At 39.9% G+C, this 26,196-nt stretch overlaps 1 protein-coding gene and 1 long non-coding RNA gene across 3 annotated transcripts in view; one reads left to right on the forward strand and one right to left on the reverse strand.

Moving 5' to 3' along the window:
- LOC137152463 (uncharacterized) overlaps positions 1 to 26,196 on the reverse strand; it is a 48,772-nt gene that overhangs the window by 4,159 nt on the left and 18,417 nt on the right. The gene's annotated exons all lie outside the window — the stretch shown is intronic.
- LGMN (legumain) overlaps positions 5,922 to 26,196 on the forward strand; it is a 38,181-nt gene continuing 17,906 nt past the window's right edge. Inside the window, exons 1-3 of one of the 2 annotated variants that reach the window (XM_067547059.1) lie at positions 5,978 to 6,057; positions 13,104 to 13,205; positions 13,805 to 13,974. In XM_067547059.1, coding sequence (XP_067403160.1) covers positions 13,175 to 13,205; positions 13,805 to 13,974 — 201 coding nt within the window. In that variant the 5' untranslated portion in view covers positions 5,978 to 6,057; positions 13,104 to 13,174. Of the gene's footprint in view, positions 6,058 to 13,103; positions 13,206 to 13,804; positions 13,975 to 26,196 lie in introns of both variants that reach the window. The other variant, XM_067547060.1, reaches the window with a different exon arrangement.

Genomic DNA, 26,196 nt, shown 5'->3' on the forward strand with positions numbered 1-26,196 from the left:
TTTGTCTCATATAATGATTGCCCAGTGGTTAGGGCATTAATCTGAGAAATACAGATTCAATTTCCTTCTCTACCATAGATTTTTGTGAGACTTGGGGCAAATCACTTACTTAGTCTCTTTGTGCTGTAGTTCTCCTTACAGTGGGGTTTCTAAACATAAATACGTTAAAAGACTGTGAGGTGTTCAGATATTGCAGTAATGGGGGCATAAAAGTATCTTAGGTCTATGCTTCTAACACTGGCATATGGAGGGAAGTTTCAGTAAGCTAATTAGTAGAGCTGGGTCATAATCAGAACCTTAAATCTGAATCCCTTAGAATGTATTTCTATCACTGAAATCAGCACATATGACTAAATATAGGAGCAGTTCTACTGAGTAAGGTGCTGCCATTTTTATATAGACACTTTTAGGCCTATGTTTTAAGAAATGACTAGTGGTTTTGGTCGCCTCTATTTTGGAGTGCCCTACTTGAGACATCCAAAAGAGGTCTGATTTTCAGAACGGCTGAACACTTGCCTTCTGAAAAGTAGACCCCCTTAATGTATCTCAAGTTGGGTACTCCAAATCTGAGGCTCTCAAAATCACAGGCTACTTATGGAAATTTAGGCAAAAGATTCTTCTTCTACATACATTTTCCCCCCTTTATGTTGTCCCTGGCAATGCAAGTTGTGACAGATCTGACTAATGCAGCACTATCTTGAAAAGACTGTACAGTATTTAATGTATAGTTATCTATATGTTTGTGATATGGTTATGCCCTTGAAAACATGAAAACTTCCATTATATTAAGAAAGGCCAGATGATATAGGTCCATGGAATATCCAGACTTTTTTTATTTGTGTGTTCCTGGCTTAATGGGAGGGTGAAGGGGAGAGGGGCTGATTAATTCAAAATCCCAAAGCTGGTTATGAAGATACCTAACCTTTTGAGGTTTGACCTCATGGGGAAAAGAAGCAGTGACTGGTTTTACCTTTTTTCAGGAAGCTGGGAGACAAAGCAAGCATTTTGGTATCAAATGTTGAATTTAACTTGACGGGGTGTTTTCTTTTTGATTAACAAATAGACATGAACTTTTGTCTAAGAGGAGACTCCATCTTCCTAAGGGTTGGAAAGAACAGAACCTGCCAGGGTCTCCAGAGGGCTATAGTTGGGGGTACTGGGAAAGCAATTAGATCCTGTTGTTGTTGTATATGTTTTCTCTGTATGCTTTTGTCCTTAAAAGTTTTCTGCTTTAAAAGGGCTATTTGTTTCTTGATAAATCACTGTCATTGTCCTTGGAGAGAAGACAGAGAGCAGGGTTTGGACATTTGTCAGAGCTGCTTGGGAAGAATCACAGTGAAGGCAAGAAGGCTGGAAGCCTAACCTCCTGGTTAGGAAGGAGTGGGACATGGGTCCCACCCCACAGACAGGTGATGTCTAGAGGCTTGAGATTCCTTAAACAGACTTTGGAGGATGTCAAAGGTGCAGTTATCCTGAAACTGTGACACAAATAATCCGTGAAAGGAAATGAAGCATGAACTCCTTTAGCTCCCCAACCTTGTTTAGCTTGAGTTGGTCTCCTCATGTTCTTATGTATGACTTTAGCTCTGTTATTATTTCGTTCAGAACTGTGGGCATGTCAGTTAAGTCCCCTCTTATTTTTTCTGCATTAATTGTTTCTTTTTATAGTATTTGAATAACTAAGACCATCTATTTGGATCATTTTGCTGTAAAAATGCAATCAGAACTAGATCTTCAGTCTTTTCAAGTGTGCTGGATGTCCAAGGGGACCAGTATCACCATGTCCAACTTCTGCATGGATTCACAAGATAAGCAGTTTTGCATTTCTGCCACTTAGACCCATCTGCCAAAATCTTGTCTTGTTGATATTATAAAGTCGAACTCACCACATTGCCTCATTAATCATGAGATTTTTCTACCCTTCTCATGTTGCTTCTTAACTTTGCTTTCAGAGTTTCCTTTCTTCTTTTTATTTAGTTAATAGATAACAAGTTACCGCAGGCCCCTAACAAAGGGATGAGTTCTAAAGGGCTCTCAAAACAAGTCAGGACAGATTAATGCAATGTAAATATTTTTGCAGTCCAGGACTGGTTTTAGGCAATAATTTAGACAAAGCACCTAACACTTAAAAACACTGTGATCCTGCCAAGACAGAATTTGTTGACTTCAGGGCAGGGTGAAAGCAGCTGCTTGTGGGTGGCTATGAAGGAAATCCTTTCAAATTTTAAGGAGGAGTTGGGGATGGATAAGAGATTGTTTTTAATCCCTCCTATTTGAGGCAACATGTTGGTATTTTTGCTATGTAGATGTGCAAAGAGGGGTATATGGTGCATCACCGTTATGCTACCTTCAAGTTTTTGTCCTGTAATAAATGACAGCATAAACAAATCCATAGTCATTTTAATACAGTGTAAAATTAGTTGCTGAATAGGCACAATAGTCTAAACTAGATAAAGTAGAACTGCTATAGTCTGGGCTCTGAACTGTCCTAGATGAACTGTTATTGAATGAAATCAGAAAAAAGTCTAATTTAATAGATAAAATGTTTTTAAGCAATGACATCAGCACAGTTACAATGGTCATAATTTTGTACCATTTCCCTATTTGAAAATGTTCAGTAACAATTTTTCCAAGAGGTCAATAGGGAACATCTTTTATAGAAAGTCGCCCTAAGATTTAAAAGATACACTCTCTAGAAAAGTTTCTTTATAGATTGGCAAACTCACTAACTTTCATATGCTGCATTTTTCCATTCATTCTATTAACAGTGTAAGCTAAACATTTTGTTCAGTGGTGTAAAACCTAAATTTGTTTGTGGCTCATGTCTGTCTTCCCCCAGATTGAGAGGCTTCATGTCCCATTAAAGATAATCTCCTGACCCATGGGAGTATTGCTGAGGTAGTAATAGCACACTTAGCCCAAGCAGAAGTTGCTGCATGTTTTTATAGCAGCCCCTCTGGTGGATTAAAAACAGAATTGATGGGTTCCCAAACCAGTTTTTCTTAGCTGTAAGGATAGTGAGTTGGTACCATAAATATATGTATTTTAAAAAACATCTTCAAGGCTACACCAGAAATGTAGAAGACCTCTTTGAGGGAGAAGTGGCAAACTATGTCATTATCAATCTTCCAAAGCTTCTTCCCAACTTTGCATTATAAAGCTGGGATGCAGGAGCAAGAATTCTGTTGGAATGATATTTTCAGAAAAGCAGAATTTCAGGAAAATTATATACACTTACAGTACAATCCCACGTATGACTGTGTAGGACTTTCCTTCCTGTGTTTACTGAAACTTCACATGACAACTGCAGAAAAGGCTTTTTTTTTTTTTTTTTTAAGAGTAGATGCGGTTGTGAGTAATTCAGTTCTGTTTTGGTCAGCAGTTTCAAAATTTTCTCACCAGTTAGTAATTCATAGTTCTCACTTCTCAAACAATCTGTGATTATGTTGGTCTGTGAAAATGTACCCAAATGCATCAGGAGCTTGTCATATGATGTCTGGGTGACAGCTACCTTTATTTTCCAGAACTGTCACGGCACAATCAGAATGTTTCACATGTATGATATTCTCCCATCCCCCCCCCAACAGAGTATTTTTCAGCAGATGCACCTTCTTTCAGTGCTCCTCTTACACTAACCCAGCGGTGTTGGTCATGCTAGATTGTTAGTTCTTCTCCCTAGCCCTTGACAGTTCTATCAGGTATTGCACTGCTGCTTAATATAGCTAAACATATTTGGAGCAGTTCTAGAAGAGTCACATTTAAGTTTTTCATTTATCTTGTGAAAGGGTTTCAGATATTTATTATTAATTATTATTATTATACACAAAATCATCAAACTCCTTAAGCTCAAATTAAGCTCAAAATTAAGCTCAAAATAATCTTTATTTCTGTTAGAAAATGCTGTATTGGGGACTTTGGCAGATCAGAGAGGTGATCTATGAGAAATCATTCATCAATTTTACAAGCTTAGCCATTAAAGTTTGGGAGGAATGTGTCTGCTTGCGAAAGATATCAGCATCCAAAAAAGGATTATTTCCAGCATTGGTTAATCATGATCTTTTCAGTTCATGATCAGGTGATAGATTGAGACAGTTCAACCACATGGATTCCTCAGTTTTCTAACGAATTTCAACAAAGGTCATAGCAGAATTATGTAATTAAAATTAGTTTTCTTGTATTCATGTTAATGGGTACTACAATGAACACAGATGGAGTCTGGAAGAAGAAAGATAATATACCTTCTTGAAAAGGGGAAGGGTGAATGTAAAGGTTACTTGAAAAGGGAAAAATGGGCTTGTGGTGTTTTATGCTTTTTATGATGCAAAAAAGAATATGAACTTTTTAAAGTGTTTTTTTCTATTAGAAATTCAAGTCTTGTCTAGTTTGTGACAAGAAAATTAGTGAATAGTTATTACAATTTGAGACTGAAAGCAGAGCAACTGAGAAGGCAAGGGACTCTTATCCCTAGTCTATATCGGCTAGATCTACATTAGAAACTTTTGCTGGTATAACAATGTCAGTCAGTGGTGTGAATTTCTATGACACTTTTATACTGGCAAAAGGCCTAGTGTAGATAGCTATAACATAAAAATGCTTTTGCTGATATCACTTATTTCGTTCATGGAACTGGTATAAATTATGCTGGCAAAAGCACATTTTTGCTGCTAGAAGTTGTGTCTACATTAGGTTTGCCAGCATAACTATATATTTTCTTGTATAGAATAGACCTACACTTGAAAGTTTTTCCAGTATTTTTGTTTTAATTTCTTAACACCTATTTAATTGAAATTACTAATGAATATTTTGGGAAAGAGCTTCCTTGTTAAAGATTCAACATCATAACCCTTACATTGACTCAGGGAAGATGTAAGGTCTCCAAACAGTTTTTGTACCAATTTAGCTATTTCAGTCTGGGGTGTTATTTTATACTGAAATAGCTTTTACTGGTATAAAGCCTCTTATGCTGGTATAGTTTATGGAAACAAGCTATACTGAAAAACAGGGTTGCCTATGGGATTATGCACAAAGGGAAATTTACCAGCATAATTATATTGTTGTAGTTATACTAATATAACTCCCCAGGGGGCACTCTTATTCCTGAACAACTGTCCCTTTTTCTGGGTTAGTTTATACCGCTCCAAAGCAATATAAACTAAAACAGAAAAAGGCACTCAAAATCATATTCACATGGGGAACTATAAGGCTATAACAACAGCAATGCAATTATATTGGTATAATTATGGCATTAAATTTATCCTGGAAACAAACCCTATAATATTTAGCACTTATACATCACTTCAAAGTGCTTTGCAGACATTTTGTGGATAGAGTGACCAACCAGCTCTTATTTTAAAGGGACAATCCCTTGTTTCATTGATTTGTCCCTTAGGGTGACCACTTCTTTTATGATGTACTAAATGTATTAAAACTGATAAGTACAATTGTATAATTAAAGAGAAGCTTATGCTAATTGCAGGACTGCACTGTGTACTTGAGGGCAGTAGAACTGTACACACGAGAAAAATACAGCCTATGCTAAGGGAAATAGCATTTCCCAAAAATGTCCCTTAAATTAAAGCATTGTCCCTTAATTTTAATGTGATTTCCCCTTATTTCCATTCCACCCAACAAAGGTAGTCACCCAGGGGTGGGGCTCAAGCCCCCTGGAGCCAGCGCAGCCCACACCCACCAGGTTGGCTAGGACGTACCAAACTGTGCCAGTGAGTCCCTTATCTGTCACACTGAACACCCCAGCACTACAACTCCCAGCGTGCATTGCACCCAGGGCCGTCGGCTTTGCTGCCAGAGGCAGAACACAGCATTCTGGGAACTGTAGTGTCCGTTTGGACGGCCTCGGGCTGCGCGTCTGCCCTGACCGAATTGGCCGATGGTGCCGCCAGTCACAAGTATCCCCGCCCACCAAGAGGCCGGCTGGTTCCATATAGGGTCCCCGGCCGCCCGTCAGGCTCGCACTTGCAAAGCACATCAGCCGCAGGGTTTGCTGAGGTGTGTCTGAGGACGGAGGTGACGGCGATTCCCGCCTAGCACCCGGTCTGGGTAAGAGCTGTCCCCGAGTCGGCGCTGCCCGGGCACGCTGGGCGAGGAGCAGAGCCATTGGGGGATGGGCGGAGAGGAGCCCTTCTGGGGATGGGGGGGAGGTTGAAATGAGTGTAGGGAGAGGCGGGGGGGGGGGGGGGAGGTAGATGGACCTTGCCCTGCTAGGGCACCAGCTGGACACGGGCATGTGGCAAGGAGGTGCTGGAGGTACCCTGGGAGCCAGTGGCATGAGCGTGGTGTGAAGGGATGCTGGGGGTACCCCCTGTACTGGGGGCCCTAGTCAGGAGCGTTCTGCAAGGGGATGCCACTGGTACCTAGGGTGACTGGACAGCTGGCTATGAGGGGTTTTGTCTAATATGTGCATCTTCCCCCTCCTTGCTCTCCTCCTCCCCCCAGAAAAAAAGGGTCCTGCTTTTTCACACTTGCACTCTGATTCCCCCTAGGACACCTATCTGGCAGGGGCATGCAGGGAGGGGTATCCCTGGCGTAGACCCTGTGCTTTGGGCCTGGCCACTGAACTGGGTAATGGTAAAGGGGCAGAGCACCACTCTTCAGAATATAGGTGGAACTGCAGCCTGCTGGGAACAGGGCGTAAAGGTGAGTTCTTTTTGTGGGCAGAAGGGATTTCCTCACAGAGCAGTGGGCCTGGGCCACACAGTCAAAGAGCAGGTAGGGGGTGGGGTAATGCTTCATTCCTACCCCTAGGCTAAGACCACTTAAAATCAACAGCTATAACTACTAGCTGTTGAACCACCAGCCAAAGCCTTCTATTCAACTATATAAGGGGGTAAGAGTAATTTTACTTGTTAATTCATGAGTGTCCATTTCAGCCTACAGTAGTAGTGGTGGTGTTGTACCACCTTACTAAATAAGAGGGCTTTAGGCATTGTGCTAAGCAGAAATCTAACTACTCAGCAACAAACTCCAGGTGCATCTGTGTGTACTAAAGGAAATGATAGAGGGAACTGAAAGGAAAGAGCGTGTGAGAGCTATGGCTTTGCTAAAGAAACTTTCCAACTGGAGGGTTGTAGGAAGTCACTTGTAAGCAGTTAGTATTAAGTTCAAACAACCTTTTGTGAGCACCATTGACAGACTTAAAAACTAGATCCACTTGATGTCTATTTTTTCCAGTAGCACCCACCTGTACTAGGCATTGAATAAACAGAGGAAGCCATAGTCCCTGCCCAATCTAAAAGTAGACAAATGTAGGGGAAAGATCTACAAATCAAGTGGGGAATAACAATCTTGAAAGTTTGTTACCATCTCCAGTTGCACCTCAATCTAGCCATAGTCAATGTCTCTTGTAGGAATCACACTCCAAGTTGCTCACTAGAGAGGAATGTTAGAGTGGCACTGGATTTGAAGAGCAGCTCAGGAAAAGCATTCCATGCATAAAGGGGAGAGCATAGAAAGTGTGGAAATTTATGTGAGGAAGAGGAGTTACTTACTGTTTAGCATGCACAGATTTGGTCCTGGAGGATAAGTTTTTCATTGGAAAATGAGACAAAAGAATTTAATTTCTGTATAGATAAGACTTTCCCCCCACATTGCAGATTAACTCTGAAATGCACTACTGTGCATAAATGCATTTATTTACAGTTGAGGTGGACAGTTAACTTTATATGAATCTGTTAAACATTTATATTATAGTTGTACTCCAAATGCTAATCAGGATTGGACTCCATTGTGCTGCACACAGTAGAAGTACATAGTATGACAATTCCTGCCTTGAAAAGCTTAAAATGTAAAATGGCAAGACAAATAGTAATGAGCAATCAGAAAAATATCAATAGTACAAAGTTTTCTAAACCACCTTCCTCTCTGTTCTGGTGTCATAACCAACTTGTTCTACCATTGCTGACAAAAGTGTCTGTCTTTTCCCCTGTTCATGCTCAAAGAAATAGCAGTCTTATCTACAGAACAATGCATAATACATTATATGAATAATTTCTGCATTGATATCTGTACATGCAGCTTGGAGAATGATTTCATGATAAAAAAAAATTACTAACTTAACCTGTAGGGACATTTTGTATGTGAGTAGGTGGATAGGAAAGTAAACAACTGAACTGGTTTCACTGAGACCTTGAGACTATCATGTTACAACCTGGACTTCCTAGGTTAAAAGTAGGGCGAGTGGTTTGTTTCAGTCACAGGGAGGAGCTGATGTCTCACATCTGCTGGGAAATGGGCATATGTCACTGCTCCTGCTGCTGTAGGAATGAATCAGCTAGCACGAGGATACCAGTTTGAAGTCATTTTAAACTTAAGGTTAATTGTTATTAAAGTGTTTTACACCATTTTTATTGTAAAATAAAGGCTGTCTTGGTTAAAATGATGTGGACCAGAACACTTTCCATTTACTATAAATGTGGCCTTTGTGCTATCAATGATTGGACTTTTTTTTTACATAGATTATCACAACAAACCACTAATAAAAAATGTTTAGAGATGCATATGGTAACTGTCAGTTTCTAACCCCTGCCTCTACTGCTTACAAAATATAATATTTTTCAAAAGGAATTAAAGTGGGAAAATCCCCACTGAATTATAGAAATTAGGAGATTTTCTACATGCTTATTTCAGTGTGAGCTGTGGTTACTTCTGATCTGGCCACTTATTTGGGAGCTTAACTTTAGATATGCAGATTTTGAAGTGTTGGCGTTAGTCATACCCTCATAGGTACTGTCGCCCCCATGGGTACTGTATATCTGACAAAGCATAGCAGAATGAGTTTTATGTGACTTGTATGTTGGGCCTGTCCCCCTTATCCTGGGAAACTCAGCACCTAGATATTACAGTGATTATTAGCACTATGAAAATACCTTTGATTGGAATGGAATTGTAACTTGATTGCAAACAAGGTGGCCCATAATGAGAGAAGTAGCTGAAATGAAGCCAATTATAGCAAAAGATTTCCTAGGTAATTGGAATTTTGAAATGACCACTCAATTAGTGTAGAATTTAATCAAAAAAATTAAAGCTTTTTAGAAAAACTAGATTCCTCCAGATCTAGTGTTTACTCATTACATTCATTTAAAAGAAACCCAATTACTTTTTGCACTTATAATAGCTCTGCTACAGAGGCTATATTGTCTACCATATTTCAGTTAATGCATGTGTAGACAATAACTATTTAAGTATACAGACACTTGGGGAATGGAGATTGTGTGTAAACTCTGAAATGTTCATAACTCTGAACAAAAGTTGTTATGGTGGTTCTTTCAAAAGTTTACAAATGAACATTGACTTAATACAGTTTTGAAATTTTACTATGCAGAAGAAAAATGCTGCTTTTAACCATCTTAATTTAAATGAAACAATCACAAACAGTTTCCTTTCCTTGTCAAATGTTTTTAAACTTTCCCTTTTTCAGTAGTTTAACACAGTACTGTACTATAAGTATTTTTTTGGTCTTTGTTGCCTGATAGTGTTGCCTGATAGTGTATTTCTGGTTCCAAATGAGGTGTGTGGTTGACCAGTCAATTCGTAACTCTGTTGTTTGCAACTCTGAGGCTCTACTGTAGAGAAAACAACTGCAATGTTTATCATCCTAAATATAGTGAAGACCTCTTATCAGTTAAGAGTGCTTTATCTAAGGTGAATAGCTAATAGATCTAAATCATCACCATTCTTTGGGTCATCCAGCACATCCTCTGTGAATTTTAAACCCTCCAGCATAGAGACCATTTCTTTATTGTCTTGTATAACAAGACATACTGCACATAACATTTGTATTCCCAAGGGTCTACTTTATTACTAGACTGATTCAGAATTTCAGTACCTGTATTTTTTTATTTTTAAAACCATCTAGTGGAACATATTACAATTGTATATTTTTATTGTTTACCTGTGAATTCTTGGTAATCAAATTAGTTGAGTTTGTTTCTGTTGCAGTCTGTGACCTGAAGCTATAACATGTGACAAGGATTATTCATTTCTCACATTACTGGTCAGGTGTCCTCTTTCAACACAGAGCACCATCTTTTTAATCTACGTAACCCCTTTTCAACAGTCTAGGCTTGTCCTTCAGACAAACATTTTTTTAAAAAAGTTAGAATCAAGCAGTGAGCTAGATAAAGTAGCTCTTTGCTATACATTTGCTATTTGAGTTTATTTTAGAAGCTGTTCAGAAAACCCTGAAGATTTTAAGCTTTTTTTTTTTTTTTTTAAACTTATTTTTTTGGTACCTTGCTAGTATTGCTCTGTCTAGTTTAATTATTGGCTGGACAAGAAGTAGCACACATTGATCTGGTTATGAATCCAGATAAAATTATGTTCCTGGCCATTACTATTAAGCAGACTCCGCTCCAGGTTATAACCAACTTAATATTAACCTGTCCAAATGAGATGTTGAGCAGGTGGCAGCTGTTAAACAGTTGGGCAGAATCATAGACATGCTGCTGGATGCTTGAAAGATGTGGACACACATAGCAGTAGCAGCTGCTGCCATGTTTTAGGCCTTTCTACAGGTTCTGCATGGTTGTTGTGACATCAAGCTTGCTATGAAGCTGCAGATCTATAGAACTACAGTTATATAGTAGTTTGGAATGTGAGCACTGAGGAAAGCTGAAGAATACTTCTTTGAAGATTTTGATTCTCATCTCTATCAGCTGCTTTCATATCAAGTGGCAGGACAAGATAAAAAATTAGGTTATTTGAATTCAAACCCATCAACCACCACCATCAACACTGGCTTGGTTTTGGTGGCTTTCTTGGTATGGACATATTAGAATGAAGACCAACAGAATTCTGAAGCGTGTGTACCAAGGAATACAACTATATGTCTGGTGATCATGTAGGCATGAAAAGCTTTGATGGTGTGACAAGATTGTGAGTGGTGGACATAAACGGAATAGATCACTTTAAGCACCTTGCCAGAGATTGACCTGGGTGGTGCTCAATTTTCAAGGAGGCCATGACTCTTTGGGATATGCCATGATGATGATACTGAGGAATAGACATTTGCTTATGTGGTTTACATAATTTTTCACGGTAAACTATATTAATTTACATATCCTAAAATCCCTAGTCTTGGGAATTTTTTTCCTTGTACATGTCTGCCCTAGGCAGGTGATAAAATAGCAGGCTTGGGGCTATGTTGCCCTCTGTTTATCCCTGTAACAGAGCTGGTAATCATCCTGTGCTACATCTGGAAGGACCAATATTGGAATGGGAGTAGTTAAGCCTTCATTCCCATTCAAGTCCTTGGCTTGTCTACTGAGACTGCTATGTGGTGCCATGTCTAGTGATAGGTGTCAAAAACTATCTATTAGGAACTGGACAGAGATCCACCACCTCGCTTCACATACCATCTGATCATTGGTCAGTGGCCTAGCAACTCAGTCGCTATTGACATGACCTGGATTTGAACCAATGACCTATATCTATAGAACAACAAAGTATTCTATGAAAGTTTTTGTATCTTAATTCTAATCCTCTGAGCCATCTATTTCCCTTTGCAGGTCTCATGTAAACAAGAATTGCGCATCTCAACTTGCTAGCATCATCTGGATGTTTTACCTCAGTGAGCAAGTTAGGAAAAGGGTTTCTTACAAAAAACAAATGTTCAGGTTTGAAGGATCTGTTAGCATGACATTTAACTGGTAGCATGCAATTAAACCCAAGTCAGTTAAATTTTTAGGACTGTCAGGGAAAGGAGGAGAGCCTGAATATAGCAATAGTCTAAATATCTCTGATCATGAAACCAAATTTGTCAGGGATTGTATGGCACCATGTAAAATGTATACTACTAGACAAATGGATCTCAGTTTTGTTATTATGTACTTTGTATGCATGCTGTGAATATGGCATCTCTCCAAGACAATGACTGTTCTGTGATATGTCTGAAACTTCTGAAGGGAGTAGCAAAATGGACACCTTACAGTTTTTGTTGATGGGTAGAATGCAACAGATGTTAAAACAATACACAGCTAGTTGTAGACAAACTTTCCTTGTATGCTGAAGGAAGCAAACTGTTTATTTTAGCTGATTAACAAAAGTTATTGCAATGGAATGAAGTAGCTAATAATTCAGTCTAATAAATCCTAATAACTACATTTTATGCATGCACTTGCAAACCACACGTGCTTGCTGTGGTTTAACCTATGCAGAGGTGAATTACAAGTGTTCTAGGACCTAACAAGCTTTAGAAAAAAGGCAAAATAGTAACTTTTTGGCTTTGATTCCCTCTTATCCTTATCTCTATACTGGAATTTAACATGAAGGTTACTAGCTCTTTTGGCTAATAGGGAATGGTCTGATGTGATCCCCTGCACTTTGTGTATGTCAGTCAGCCCATTAAGTTTTCCCTTCTTTTCAAAGGTATATTCTTGTTTGCTAAACTATTAATAGAGTTATTGGTGGCCAGTAGAGCCAGTCTTGGAAAGGACTTGTGCTACATGCCATTCACAAATGCTTTACCACACACTGCAATTTCAGAAGTTATGCTGACTACTTTGCTTTTCTGGGGTGCTTTGGGTAGTCAGTGGAGTAGATGACTTTGGCACAGTGAGGAGCTGAAGCTGGTTTTACCTATTCAGTGATACGAACAATGGTGACAATCCCACTATCCAGTGTTAGTACAGAGTGTAACTTGTGAGCTGGTGGTTTTTGCTTTTCAGAAAGCAGTGCTGAAGCACACTGCCCCACCCCCACAACATCTTTACATATCTCGGTAATGTTTAGCAACCAAAAGTTGGTTTTGGTAACTAGATTATTATTGTAAAATGCTGTTTATTTAGGGCCATGGGGGGGCATCTCATCTTTTTTGTCATACATCAAAGGTGAGTGATTATTATGAAAGAGCACAATTTGATTTAATAAATCACATTAGATGCAGCAGACTTGAATGTCTATGGCCACCAGTTAGAAGAAATTATTTTAGTTTAATCTGACCCAAGCTGTTTATAGCATACTGATTTGGTAGCACCTTACACCCACTTTGCACCAACATAGAAGACCACATGGGGCAGAGAATCAGACATCTTAGCATTTCCCTCCCTTTTCCCCAAAATAGTAACACTGCTTCCTTTTGCCTCTCCTAGCTGAGCCTTTTGGAGAGGACTGTGAAGGGTGAATTGACACTTTGTGCCTGCATTGCTGCATAGCAGTTGGGATGCTGTGCTTTGGCTGCTTCTTTCCCAATTGTAAGTTAAACTTCTCCAGGTCTCCTGACCCCCTCCCCAAACAGGAAGTGGAATTGAAGTCTGCCGCCTTGGCAGACACCACCTCCAGGAATTGAGTTGGAGACTCCAGAACCGACTGCATAAACTGCTACCACTTGACCTAAAGAGCCAAGGCTTATAGTTGGGGCTTATACGCTCAGTGAGGGGAAAAGGAGAGCTGGAACATATTCACCAATAAATAACATAAGCAGGGACTGAAGAAACAAAATAGAATGAAAAATCTATAATAGTTTCATGGATTTTTATTCCAGAAAAAACTATCTGTAAAATATGGTTGATGGTGATACTCATTTCACACGTAAGGGTCCTAATCAATTTACTAGCTATTGTAGAAGAAAACGTTCAAGTCTTTTGGCTTCATTTGTTTTGGTCCATTTCAGATTCATTTATATTCCTACAAAGGCTTTTATTCTAGGTAGGAGTTTGACATTGAAGTGAAGATGTAAACAAGAGCTGAGTCTCACCTGCATTGCAATGTGCTGTATTTTTTAAATGCAGAAATTACTGCTGTGGCTTTATTCTGCTGTTTTATGACCTCGTCTTTCAAATTTATTCCTTAGTTTCTGGAGCTGTGGAGTTAACGAAGAAGAGAATGATTTTGAAAGCAATTGTATTGCTAGCCTGTATCCTGGGAATCAACGCACTTCCTCTCGAGGATCCTGAAGATGGAGGCAAGCACTGGGTTGTCATTGTAGCAGGGTCAAATGGCTGGTATAATTACAGACACCAGGTAAGAATGGCCTGTCTAATTTATTATGACATTCTAAGAGTGTTCCACGGAATAGTATACAAATACCTGCAACTGTGCAGTATAGTTTCTCCAAATACCTGTCCCATAAACTTAGTTACATGCTCAAATGTCAGAAATATTTACTGTGTTATGTACCCTATCACTTAAATCAGCTTCTGTACCAGATGACTGGAGAATAGGTATTGTGACACCAATTTTTAAAAAAAGGCTCCTGAGGCTATTCTGGCAATTACAGGTCGATAAGACTAACTTCAGTACCAGGCAAATTGGTTGAAACTATAGTAAAGAGCAGAATTATCAGACACAATGAATGCAATATGTTGGGGAAGAGTCAACACTGCTTTTGTAAAGAGCAATTATTCCCCACAAAGCCGTTAGAATTCTTTAAGGGGGTCAAACAAACGTGGAGAAGAGTGATCCAATGGATGTAGTGTACTTGGACTTTCAGAAAGATTTTGACAAAGTTCCTCACTGAAGTCTGTTAAGCAAAGTAAGCTGTCATGGGGTAAGAAGGAAGGTCCTCATGGATCAGTAAATGGTTAAAACAGGAAACAAAGATAAGAATATATGAACAGTTTTCAGAATGGAGAGAGGTACTAGTGGTGTCCCCCAAGGATCTGTACTGGAACAAGTGTGGCGGAACTTATTCAAATGATCTGGAAAAAGGGGCAAACAGGTGGCAAAATTTAAAGACTATACGAAATTACTTGGGATAGTTAAGTTCAAAGCAGACTGCAAAGAGTTAAAGGGATCTCACAAAATTAGGTGATTGGGCAACAAAATGGCATATGAAATTCACTGTTGCTAAATGCAAAGTAATGCACATTGGAAAACAGAATCCCAACTATACATACAAAATGGAGTCTAAATTTTCTTTTACCACTCAAGAAAGATCTTGGTCATTGTGGAGAGTTCTTTGAAAACATCCGCTCAATGTCCAGTGGCAGTCAAAAAAGCAAACAATGTTAGGAAGTTTTTTAGGAAAGGGATAGATAAGAATATAACATATCAGAATGCCTCTATAAATCCATGATACCTTGAATACTGCATGCAGTTCTGGTTGCCTCATCTCAAAAATACTTTAGAATTGGAAAAGATAGAGAAGGGCAACAACAATGATTAAGGGTATGGAGTAGCTTACATATGAGAAGAGATTAAGTGTATCAAAGTAACATGACTCAAATGCAAATATAAATCCCATTATTTCTGAAGGAAACACTGATCTATCAAAGTGTTTCTGAAAAGCAGGCAGTATTATGTTTAAACTAATTTTTTTCTTCCTGCACTAGAGTTAGATCTTGTACTAAACTCCTTGGGACTGTTCTCACTGACTTCAGTGATAGTTTTTTCAGTGACTCAATAGAAGAAGGATTGGGCAAATGTTTTCATCTCCAGTCTCCTCCCATAAAACACAGCATTTTCCTAATATTTTATATTAATAATCACGATCCCCCAACAGCCCAGAACTAATGCTGCTGCAGAGGGGAGAACAGAAACAAGCAAGAGTCGCATCTGTTTTTTTCATAACTATCATCTAATTCTTTGTTACACACACTACTGCTTTAATCTCTGATAAGCCAAAGCACCATACCCAGAAACATAGAAAAACAATTTAAAGATTTTTAGTATAGCACCATATCATGTGCAAAAAAAATCCTTTCTAGCAATGTGACGCTTTTCACACTTTAGACTAGTATTGAATTCACTGACTTTGGCAGCTGTTAAATTGCAATAATGAAGTTACTCTACAGATACCAAGGACTGGTGGGGCCATTGCAGGATGTCTGTAATTATCAAACAAGTGTGTGGTTTTTTTAATGTCTCTCCACATCTCTGCTTCAGAGTCACACTCTCTACCCCAGCTGATGATCCACCATGTAGCATATATACACCTGAGTTCTTTTTTGTTTTGCTAAGAGGCAGCATATCACCAGTGTCACCCAACTGAACACACTGGATCAGCCTAAGCAATGTTTTTCCCAAGGTATGGTGGACTTGCTGGAATGAACAGAACTGGGAATGGGGTAAATTAAGCAGTTGTGTGATCTAAACATCACAATGACTATCTCATCTCAAAAGGAATGGCTTAAATATGAAACACCATGTCTCTCATCACTTAATAGGTTCATTGTAAGACAAATTCTAGAAAAGCCAGGTGCTTACTGTCACAGGGTGGCCAGTCACAGTAAGTGACGAAGGTTCAGCTCACCTGTGCCAGCACATGCACTCTCCTTTGGCCAGTTTAAAGGACATGGGGGCTGTACAGGACCAGGAAGAATCTAAGGGGATTGCCCATTGGCTGTAAAAACCTGCACTGATGTAAAGGGCTGAAAGAAGTGCTTCCCCCTTTTTAGTGCTCTTTCATGCAAAAAGTATTTCTTGCTTTATATACCTTACACCAGTGCAGGTTTTTAATCCAAAGGGCTGACAGAAGGGGATGCAGTGGGAGGGCTTACCTGCTGACATCTCCGCACGGGAGAGCTGAACCCCTAGGAACAGTGAGAGGGCCAGGGGGTGTGAGGAATGTTTCCCTAGTAAACATGATCTCCTGTTAAACATGATGGGGATTCCTGCTGGAAAGAGCCAGCTTGCACCTCAGCTGGTAGGGCTGGGGTGGCTGTCCTGGCAAAGGATAGAAGAGGACCAACAAGGGGAGCTGTCTGGGCAATACTGAAGCCTGAGGCAGGGGGCTGGCTTGAGGCTCTGTGATCCCCTGTGGCTACTGCTGCTACAGGCAGTAGGGGGACCCTGGAGCTCCAGCCCACCATGGTCATCAGGGGAACCTGGACCTCTGAGGCCCCCTGCAGCAGCTGTGAGCAGAGAGGCCCCCCACCAGGCTGATTGCTCCGGGCCATCGCCTAGGGGTTGAGGTAGAAAATGTGACAGGTCTCTGGCAGTCATGGAATCCGTGCCAATCTTTTTTCCTTAATTATCACCTTAAAAGAACAATCAAAACTAGTTGTTCAGTAGGTCTAACCTTTAACTAAAGGTTGAACAAAATAGTACTTTGGACTTCTGTAGCACTTTCCCCCGCAAAGCATGGTACTAATAGTATTTATGCCTAGAGTCCTGCGTAGATACAAATACGTGGATCCACATCCGATCTGCATCCGTAGGAATAAACTTTCACCCAACCCGCAATCCACCCTCCCTACCCACATCCGCATCTGCAGATCAGCTATTTTGGAGCCAGCAGCCCTCCATCAACTGAGCCCCTGCCACCCCAAACTGTTGAGCCCTGCTGGCTGCCTACCAGTTAAGGAGCCTTCCTAGCTGCCCCCTCCCACCTAACAGCTAATGAACCATGCCCTCCTGCCTATCAGTTGTTTGCTGCACCCCTGGCTGGCAACTGCTCCAGACCTGCCCTAGAAGTCACAGAGGTCCTGACCTCTGACCACCCGCCCATGATCCACAAGAAATCGTTTGCGGATATCCGCATCCGCAGATTTGCAGGGCTCTATTTGTGTCAACATGCTTGTGAGGCAAGTATTTGTTCCCCGTTTTCCAGATATGGAAACTCAAGCATGGTGGGGGTTAAATGACTTGGCCAAGTCAACATGGTAAAGCCAGGAATAGAACAACTCGGGTCTTGACTTCTAGTAAGAGAGGAAGGATGGGATTAGAAGTCCTTGAAAATACTTTCAAGTGCTCATATATGACACAGTTGCCTGGTGGAGATATATTACAATGAAACATATAAGACAAAGGGAATTCTAGAACCATCCAGGAATAAGCTCAATTATTCTAAAGGAATGTGTGTAAAAGATAGTGTTGTGAAAGACTGTACCTGCAGTTAGAAATCTTATCCTATTGGTAGCAATTATTTTAGCTAGGGGTTAAATCTTTTAAACCAACTCATTGCTCATTTGTCAGCTCTGTGTAATTTGGTTGCTATTTCTGGCAGAGACATGGAAGAAGAATATATTGCATCTTGTACATTTTAATTAAATATTCCCCCCCCCCCCCACACAATCCAGTCTGTGCGAATTAAATTACAAGATGTCAGTTGCCCTCTCAGCAGTATATCTTTTACTCAGCTTGTGTGTTTTCGTTGCCTGAGTGAATGCTATTCTGTGAAAGCTTAAGGTTTATTTACATTGAGTTAACTACAGCAATTTATCACCCACAGCTTATTTTAGCTAGTGTTGAGCTACCAGCACTGCATTTTTTCCCCCACTGTGTTTAATAGCTCAGGTGTCCCGGCAGATGGAGCATTTATACCTCAGGCAAGATGCAAATTTCAAGCAGTTTACACTTATATGTAAGATTATGTGCTGAATTAACTTGCAACATGGTTTAAAGTATCTACATCCAGCACCTTTCAAATGCATCCTGTAGTCACCTGCACAGCAGCTCCATCCTAGTAACCTATTCGTGTACAACATGCTGCACAACAGTCAGGTGGCTTGTCGGTGGAGGAAGGAACATTTTGATCAAGGACTCTCAAGCTAAACCTCTTCTTGTATAGAGTACTATGGGATTTTTGATATCCATGCTGGCTAGATGGGACCTCACCTTTTTAAAATGAGAGGTTCCATATACAAAATACTACATGAAAGTCAGTTTACATACTATACTTTATAAAAATGAAGGACAGTCATCCCTGCTGGGATATGAACCTATAATTTCAAGTAATCGAAAGCTTTTTGAAGATTGTCATGGGCCAGCAAATGTTATCACTGCACTGGTGCAAATGCCAAGTGTAGGCAAGGCAAATGCAAACAGTGCAAATTGTTGCTTTCTTTATTTACATGTGGGGTTTGCTCTTTGAAGCTGTACAGGTTCTGGACAGGATGGCTGAATTGGAACTACTTTCAAATCAAGCAAAGACATCAGCTATTCATTTATTTTCATTTTTCATAAACCAATTGCTTAACCTTTCTGGTATCTTGACTCTTCTATAAAACATACACAACCCAAGGTAATGAGCTTGTCCTTGTTGCAAAGTTAAATTGAGTCCCCTCTGCGCACAAAAAACTTTCAATGCAGGAGTGGTGATGTTTTTAACTCCTGGTGGTTGGCCGGTAAGGGTTGAATAAAGCCTGAGTTAGCATAAGTCAGCAGCTGCTACGCTGCAGTCCTCCACTACCTTCCCACCATTCCCCATGTGTGCCCAAATACGGCAGACATGTTCTCTACAATTCACTGGGAAAATAGAGTGGCTCAGTTTATAGCAGTTGCAAAATAGCAGAGGCTATGCCCCCAGAAATATTAGTGCCACAGATGGGAGTGCATCTCATGTTATTTTGCACTGTGACTGCTCTTGCTCAAGCTAGGCTAACTTGAGTTAATGGCCACGAAGACATTCCCAATAAAACAAACATACAGTTGGCCTCACAACAACTCACCCTAAATGACAATTTACTTCTCCAGAGGCTAAACCAATAAAGAGCATGAACTAGGGATGTAAAAGCTTAACTGTTTAAACAGTAATCACCTGTTTAAATGTTTTAAACAGCTGATTACTGTTTAAACTGAAGCAGGGAGCCCACCAGGGGGAAGGAGGAGAAGGAAGGCATGGCACCCTGTGGGGGGGTAACCGCAGCTGGGCTCGCGGGGGGGGGGGGGGGGTGCAGAGCACAGCGCAGTTACCCCTGCAAATGCAGAGCAGGGAGGAGGGAGCTGCAGTTTGGTTCGGCTCAGCTCAGTTCCCCGCCAGCGAGAGCGGCCCAGCTACAGCTCTGCGCCGCAGGAGCAAGGAGCAGAGCTCAGCACGACTCCCCCACACGTTTAACTGTTTAAATGTTCTATTTCTAGAATGTTTAAATGGATTTTTTTAAACGAATGTTCACATCCCTAGCATGAACCAGTCTCTGAAGATATCTAGTCATATCATCCCTCCCCAGCAGTCCAAGGAAATAGATAGGCTTTGCAGGACACCCTGCAAGTCAATAGATTCAGGGCAGATCTACATTTAAAATGCTGCATTGGCACAGCTGTGCCATGGTAGCACTTAAGTGAAGAAGCTTCTCCCATCAGCATAGTTAATCCACCTCCCTGAGAGACAGTACCTGTGTCAATGGGAGAAGCCCTCCTATTGACATAGCACTGTCTACAGGAGGGATTAGGTCGGTATAACTACATCACTTGTGTGGAATTTTCCACACCCGAGTGACAGTTATACCGATATAGATCTGTACTGTAGAACGGGCCTTAACCTGCCTTTTAGGCCAAATAGAGTGAATTCCAAAAGGGCCCCTTACAGAGAAAGTCTTTTGGCAGCTCCCTCTTTTACCCTCGAGGAAGGTCCCATGCTGTTTAGGGCCACAGAGGTTACACTTCACCCAAAAACTAATAAAGTAACACGTACAGATTATGGGGCACTTTTGTCACATGCTCACAGTGAGATACTTAAATGGGGCAATCATGAGGTGTAAATCCATACGAAGGGGGTGTTTAAGTAGCCTATATTTGAGGTGACAAATACGCATGGTCCAAATTCAGAAGAAAAGATTTTAATTCTTTAAACCACTTAAAATGCCCCATCTCCTTAGGTGATCAAAGGATATATATGCAGTCAAGTAGCCCAATGAAAAAGTCAGCTCTAGCTACATAGGCAGAGTCCTATTGGAGGGGACAACAGAATCTGAGGTCGGTTTCTCAGAAAACAGCTGAAGAAGACTAAGTGACATCTTTCTCCAGGAAAATTCAAATGCTGAAGACAAAAATAAATGTACATAAAATAAAGTATCTGAAATCTGTTGTCTTGGCATTTGCTAAAAATAACCAGGTTTGCACTTTTCCCCTACCACGCTTTCCAGCCACTGTGTGCCATTTAATTCAGAAAAGCTCTACACTGAGTAACAGAAATCTACAATTATTGGTTTGCCAAATGCAATAAAAAGGATCAAAGCAGTGATAAGTTCAGTCAAAGAAACTGAACCTCATCATTTCAGTGCATTAGATGCAGATACTTAAGTTCTTGCAAGGTACTTTTTTCATGCATTCAAATTCTAAATTGCAGTTCTCATGTCTCACCCTCAGACTACTTTTTTTGCAGGGAAAGAAGAATTAAGATTGCAGTCTTTGTATCTACGCTGCGGGGGGAAATGTTCCCATTGGTGCTAACTTCGGTTTAACTGAATGGGTTTTGGTAGTGTTTGACTCACTACCGTAGACCAGCTGGTTTTGCTGCTGATGCCGTTTTCAGTACCTTGTTGTCTAACCTGCTTGGAACAAGTCTAATGAACATGGTTATGAAAGTTGTATTGACAGCCTTGTCTCCGCTAGCACTTCCAATGTTGCTAACATTGGTTCAGTTGTTACAATCAGGAAATCTTTCAAAAGTGTCCCTAGGATAGATAAGGTTATTAAACCAATGGAGCACAGTTATGGAGGGGAATGAAACCACAGCAAGCATTTTTAGAAATAGTTGACATTTTTAATATATATTCTTACAGCAGATACATCTCAGAATTGTCATAGCCCTTCACTTATTACTTCAGATCAAAGCAATGTTCCTTTAAGGGGACAAAAAACTAAAAATTCACTATAGAGAAGCCAGCAATTCTTATACATTCTTTTTAGCACTATACCAGCCAATCATAAGACTAGGAGTAACTAGCTTTTTCCACTATAAAGTGTGTGTGTGATTTTGCAGCTTGTTTTTTGCAGTAAAAACAATCAGCCTGATACCAACACCAGTGAAATATTACAGGCATGAAAGGGGGGGCTGCTGAATTTAGGAATTTTCCCCACACATTGAGAAGAGGCTAAAGCTTACATTTATGTTTTTGGTTTCCATTTCCACTGTGAAGATGCAGCCATAGTGGAACCCATATACTATTAGCCACAATGGCTCCAGACAAACCATCCTAGCATAAAAGTGGGAACTCCATCCCTATCCCCTACACAGGAGGTTTTGACTTTCAGATTTAATGGAGACCATTTAAAAGTTATTGTTAAACATGAACAGGCTTCGACTAGGGCTTCACTAGAAACGATGCCAGTATAGCTGTGTCTACCAGCTTCTATGCAAGGAGTCGGTTACTGGTGTATCATATTGGCAAAGTGCTCCTAATGTGGATGCAGCTTTGCTGGCAAAGCAGTATAGTAAAATCACTCACCATGAACAAAACAAGCTGTCTGGGTAAAGGGCAGTTTTGACCATATAGCCAGCACAGCTGTGGAAGTCAGGATCCATGCCCCCTGGCTGACATAACTGTGCCAGCAAAAGCACTAGTATAGACCTGGAAATAGTAATGTCAGTTAGGAGTGTGATTTTTGGGGACATTTCTGAACTGCCAAAAGCCCTGTTCTAGACGCAGCTATACGGGCATGAACGTACTTTTGCAAGCATAGCTTATTTTGCTTGCCGAACTGGTCTAAACTATACCTCCAAAAGCACTCTTTTGCCAGTTTAAGCTGCATCAGTGCTACCAAGCCTTTTTGTCTGTACAGCCATACTACCAAGCCTTTTTCAAGTATAAACCTGGCCAAAATCACTAGCCACTTTTGAAAGTCTTGGCTATGTGCGCCTTCTTGTGCCATTCTTTATTGCAAATGCAGCTAAGGAGGAAATGAGGAAATCTAAAAGATTAAGGTGCAGTAAAGAAACCCAACCTCCTTTCAGGCAACACAATATGACAGCAGTTTCTCCCTGAACAGTGAGTAAACAAGTGCATTCAGTTATCATTAAGCAGAATGTCTCCCATTGTTTTTAAAAAGTGCCTTAACTCCTACTGAGGCTATGTCTACACTGCATAGTTAACTCTGAAGATTGGGGCCTAAATCAGCTTTGCCCAGGTGTGAACATCACTGCAAAACCCTTCCTGAATTACTGTGTCCTTATTGTTTCTGCATTCACCCATATGCTAGCAAAAGGTTGTAAAGTAGCACTGGCAGCCCAAAATGAGTGCTTTAAAGGGATCTGAATTTTAGAGACTGGATGTTTTTGAAAATCATACTTCCTTTTGGGCACCCAAAAATCACTATTCACTTGAAAATGTAGTCTATTTTAGACAAAAATCAATGTTTCACAGTTTTGTGAAAGATCTGATTGTCATCTTATTCACAATGGATTAAGTGGATCACCCAAGTCATCCTTTTTGTGGTGACAGAAATCTCGCAGGAGTTGATCAGTGATTTACATATATCTTTATTTTACGCTGCATCTAAGGACTTATCTATATTTTTCCAGATGTACCAGTGTAATTGTACCAGTATAGTTAAACTTCTATAGTTATTATACCACTGTAACTCTCCTTAATATGGTATAAGAGTAGCTTTTTGGGCTTAATTTGAACTGCTTCCAAAGTGACTAACTAAACCCAGAAAAAAATCTTTTTACCAGAATAAGAGTGGCCACATGGGGAGTTATGGTGATGTAACCACAGTGGTTTAAATTATACCTTGTATGGATATAGCTTCCCCACGTAGACAAGCCCTAAATGTACAGAGACAACAGATGACAATGGTTAGGAAGCTGAATCACTTATACTGTTTTATAGAAGAGAGCTAGTGTTTTGCACTGAAGTTTTACAGTCTTAACCCCTGAATGATTGGCATTTCCCTTCTCAGCACTGCTGCTAATGAAAAGTGTGGAATGTATTAGAGAAGACATTGATGAGGAAATGTGTTGCTCTAGCCTTTGTTTTGTAGTTACACAATTAAAAAAACCTACCAAAACAACAACACTGCACGCACCATTCCCCCCAGCCCGCTCAGGGAGAGGGTGGGAGAATGAATGAATCACATGACAGATGTTAGTCACATTGCTTAAGGCCTGGAAGAACTTCAAATGCTACAGGGATGAGGACAGTTTAAGAACTAATATAGAACAGAATAATGTGAAAAGCATTTCCAGAGAGCAGATGCAAGAAATGTAAATTATAAAATGTGGCACTAATGCCAAAAGGAGTATAATAGTCACGCAAACAATGAACATGGCTATGAGAACAGTGCAGAAAGCTTTGTCTGAGGGAGATAAGTAACCAAAATGAGAGTTTAGACATATCAAGTGATAGTAATGGCACTGAAGGAGAGGATGAGTGCTGAGGAGGAGGTTGAAATACAATAAATGCAGAGAAAAGATGCTGAAGCAATGCTGGGGGGTGGGGGCAAAGTGTGGAGGAGAGAACAACAACAGCAATAAGTGGCAAGTAATCAAGTAACAGGCTGCTTGCCCTATTTAGATTAAAATGGTGTACTGTAAAGTCTAGCCTACACAAACTTTTACTAGCATAGCCATGTCAGTTAGGAGTGGGTTTTTTTATTTTTTTTTAACTGAAATAGCTGGACTAGTAACAGCCATAGCATAGATGCAGTTATATTGGTATACCTGTGCTTATACTGACATAGCTTATGGCAGTTCCCCAGCTGGGCGTAAGATATACCAGTATAAACAGTTACACTTCTATAACTGTGTCCACATGATAAGGTTTTGGTAGTTTAGCTATACAGGCAAAACCTAATGTAGACAAGGCCTAAGGCAGAATATGCAAATTCTCACTTTTTGCCTTTTAAATTTCTTACAAAATATCCCCTCCTTTTTTCAACTGACCCATGTTATGGTTAGCAGCCGTTGTATTGGGAGCACCTGGATGCCTGATGAGGTGCCCATTGTGCCTAGTGCTTTACAGTCCCAGGATGAAAAGATGTTTCCCAACCCCAGAAAGCTTACCATCTAAAAAGTCAAGATGTAATAAGTGAGTGTCACAAGCAATAGAGAAAAGAAGAGAGGGCAAAGGAAACTAATAAAAACCTGTTTACATAGGCTAGTTATGTGCACAGCTGAATCGTTATGAGTTGGTTAATTTTTTTTACATCAGAAGTTTTTATTGTCCATCTATTTAGAGCTTGTTTACACTATCATTATACCGCTATAGTTATACTGGTATAACCCCCATGTGCAGAGACACTTATTCCAAAATAAGACTGCCTTTCTCTAGTTTGTCAGTACTGTATTGTGGAGTTTAGTTATACTGGTATGGTTATGTTGATAGATTTCCCTGTGTAGTTAAGCCCATAGCCATTTATTGTAGGCTTTAGGAAGGATTTCAAGGTCAGAGGCTTCACAGATTAGTGCTTTCCAGTTATCTTTTGCCCCAGCAAACCTCACACGTCTGCTTCACATTTTATATTTTAACTTGATCTATCCTGTTCTTGTCTTGTCTCTTGTCAAGATCTGTGTTTAATGTAAGCAGTTTGGGGCAAGCACTGGTGAAGGGCCATACAGATGTCTATGTTGAAATATAAATATTTAAATTTACTTAGCTGGGTGGAAGAAAATAGAGCCTGATGTAAAAAGAAATATAACTGCTTTAATAAAGACAGTTAGATTTCCAAAGAAAATCATGTGAAGAGATTGTGCTACAGCAGATTTTTTTAATAACCTGGAACGTACCTCACCCTTTCCTGGAATCTTGTGCAATTACTACCTCTTGGTGTCAGGCCAGACTCTGAAGACAAGGTTTTCCTATATTATTAAAATTTCACTAGTTAAGCTAAATTAATCTAATTAAACCAGGTTAAATCCCTAATGTAGACACTCCTAAACCAGTTTAACCTTTGCTTAAATTGGTTTAGCATGTGCTAAACAATTACTGATTAAAACCAAACCAATATAGGGGAAGTTTAAACATGTTTCAGTGTCTACACCAGGAGTTCTCTCTGGTTTAACCTGATTGATTTAGTTAAACCTGTGCAACTTTTCTAACGTAGACTAGATCATAGGAAGGGGTTAGAATTTAAAATAAATAAATAAAAAAAACAAACCACCACCACACAGTATGACCTGAAATAAAACCTCTTTTGGCTTAATGCTATTTGAAGTTTTACTGCAATGTTGAAACATGCATTTCAAGAAAATTTCTTAGTTAACTAGGGGTAAAGGAGAATTATTTTGTCAGTAATCCATTAAATCAACAGATTGTAGAGCTAAAATAATTTGTTCATCAGGGAAGTTTCTAAAACAAAATTTTAGTGCTTTCCTAGTGGAGGCATTTACTTTTGATACAAGATCACTTTAATGTACATTGTAATTTCAGTTATCAGAAGAGATTTGAATATAGCAGCAGTGTCTCTCTTTAAAGGAAATCTGCACATTCATATCCTGTTTATAATAAGGGCAAGAGTATGATTAGAAATTCTGTAGTTTAGCATTCATGTAATTGATGCCATTTTCCCTCCAATCAGGACTTGGAGCAGTTGAATTAATTGACAGAGATGGGTACTAATATTGTAAGTAGCCATTTCTGTACT

The sequence above is a fragment of the Emydura macquarii genome, unplaced genomic scaffold (genome assembly GCF_026122565.2).
Source record: "Emydura macquarii macquarii isolate MOO-44397 ecotype Brisbane River unplaced genomic scaffold, CSIRO-AGI_Emac_v2 contig_1229, whole genome shotgun sequence".
NCBI lineage: Eukaryota > Metazoa > Chordata > Testudines > Chelidae > Emydura > Emydura macquarii.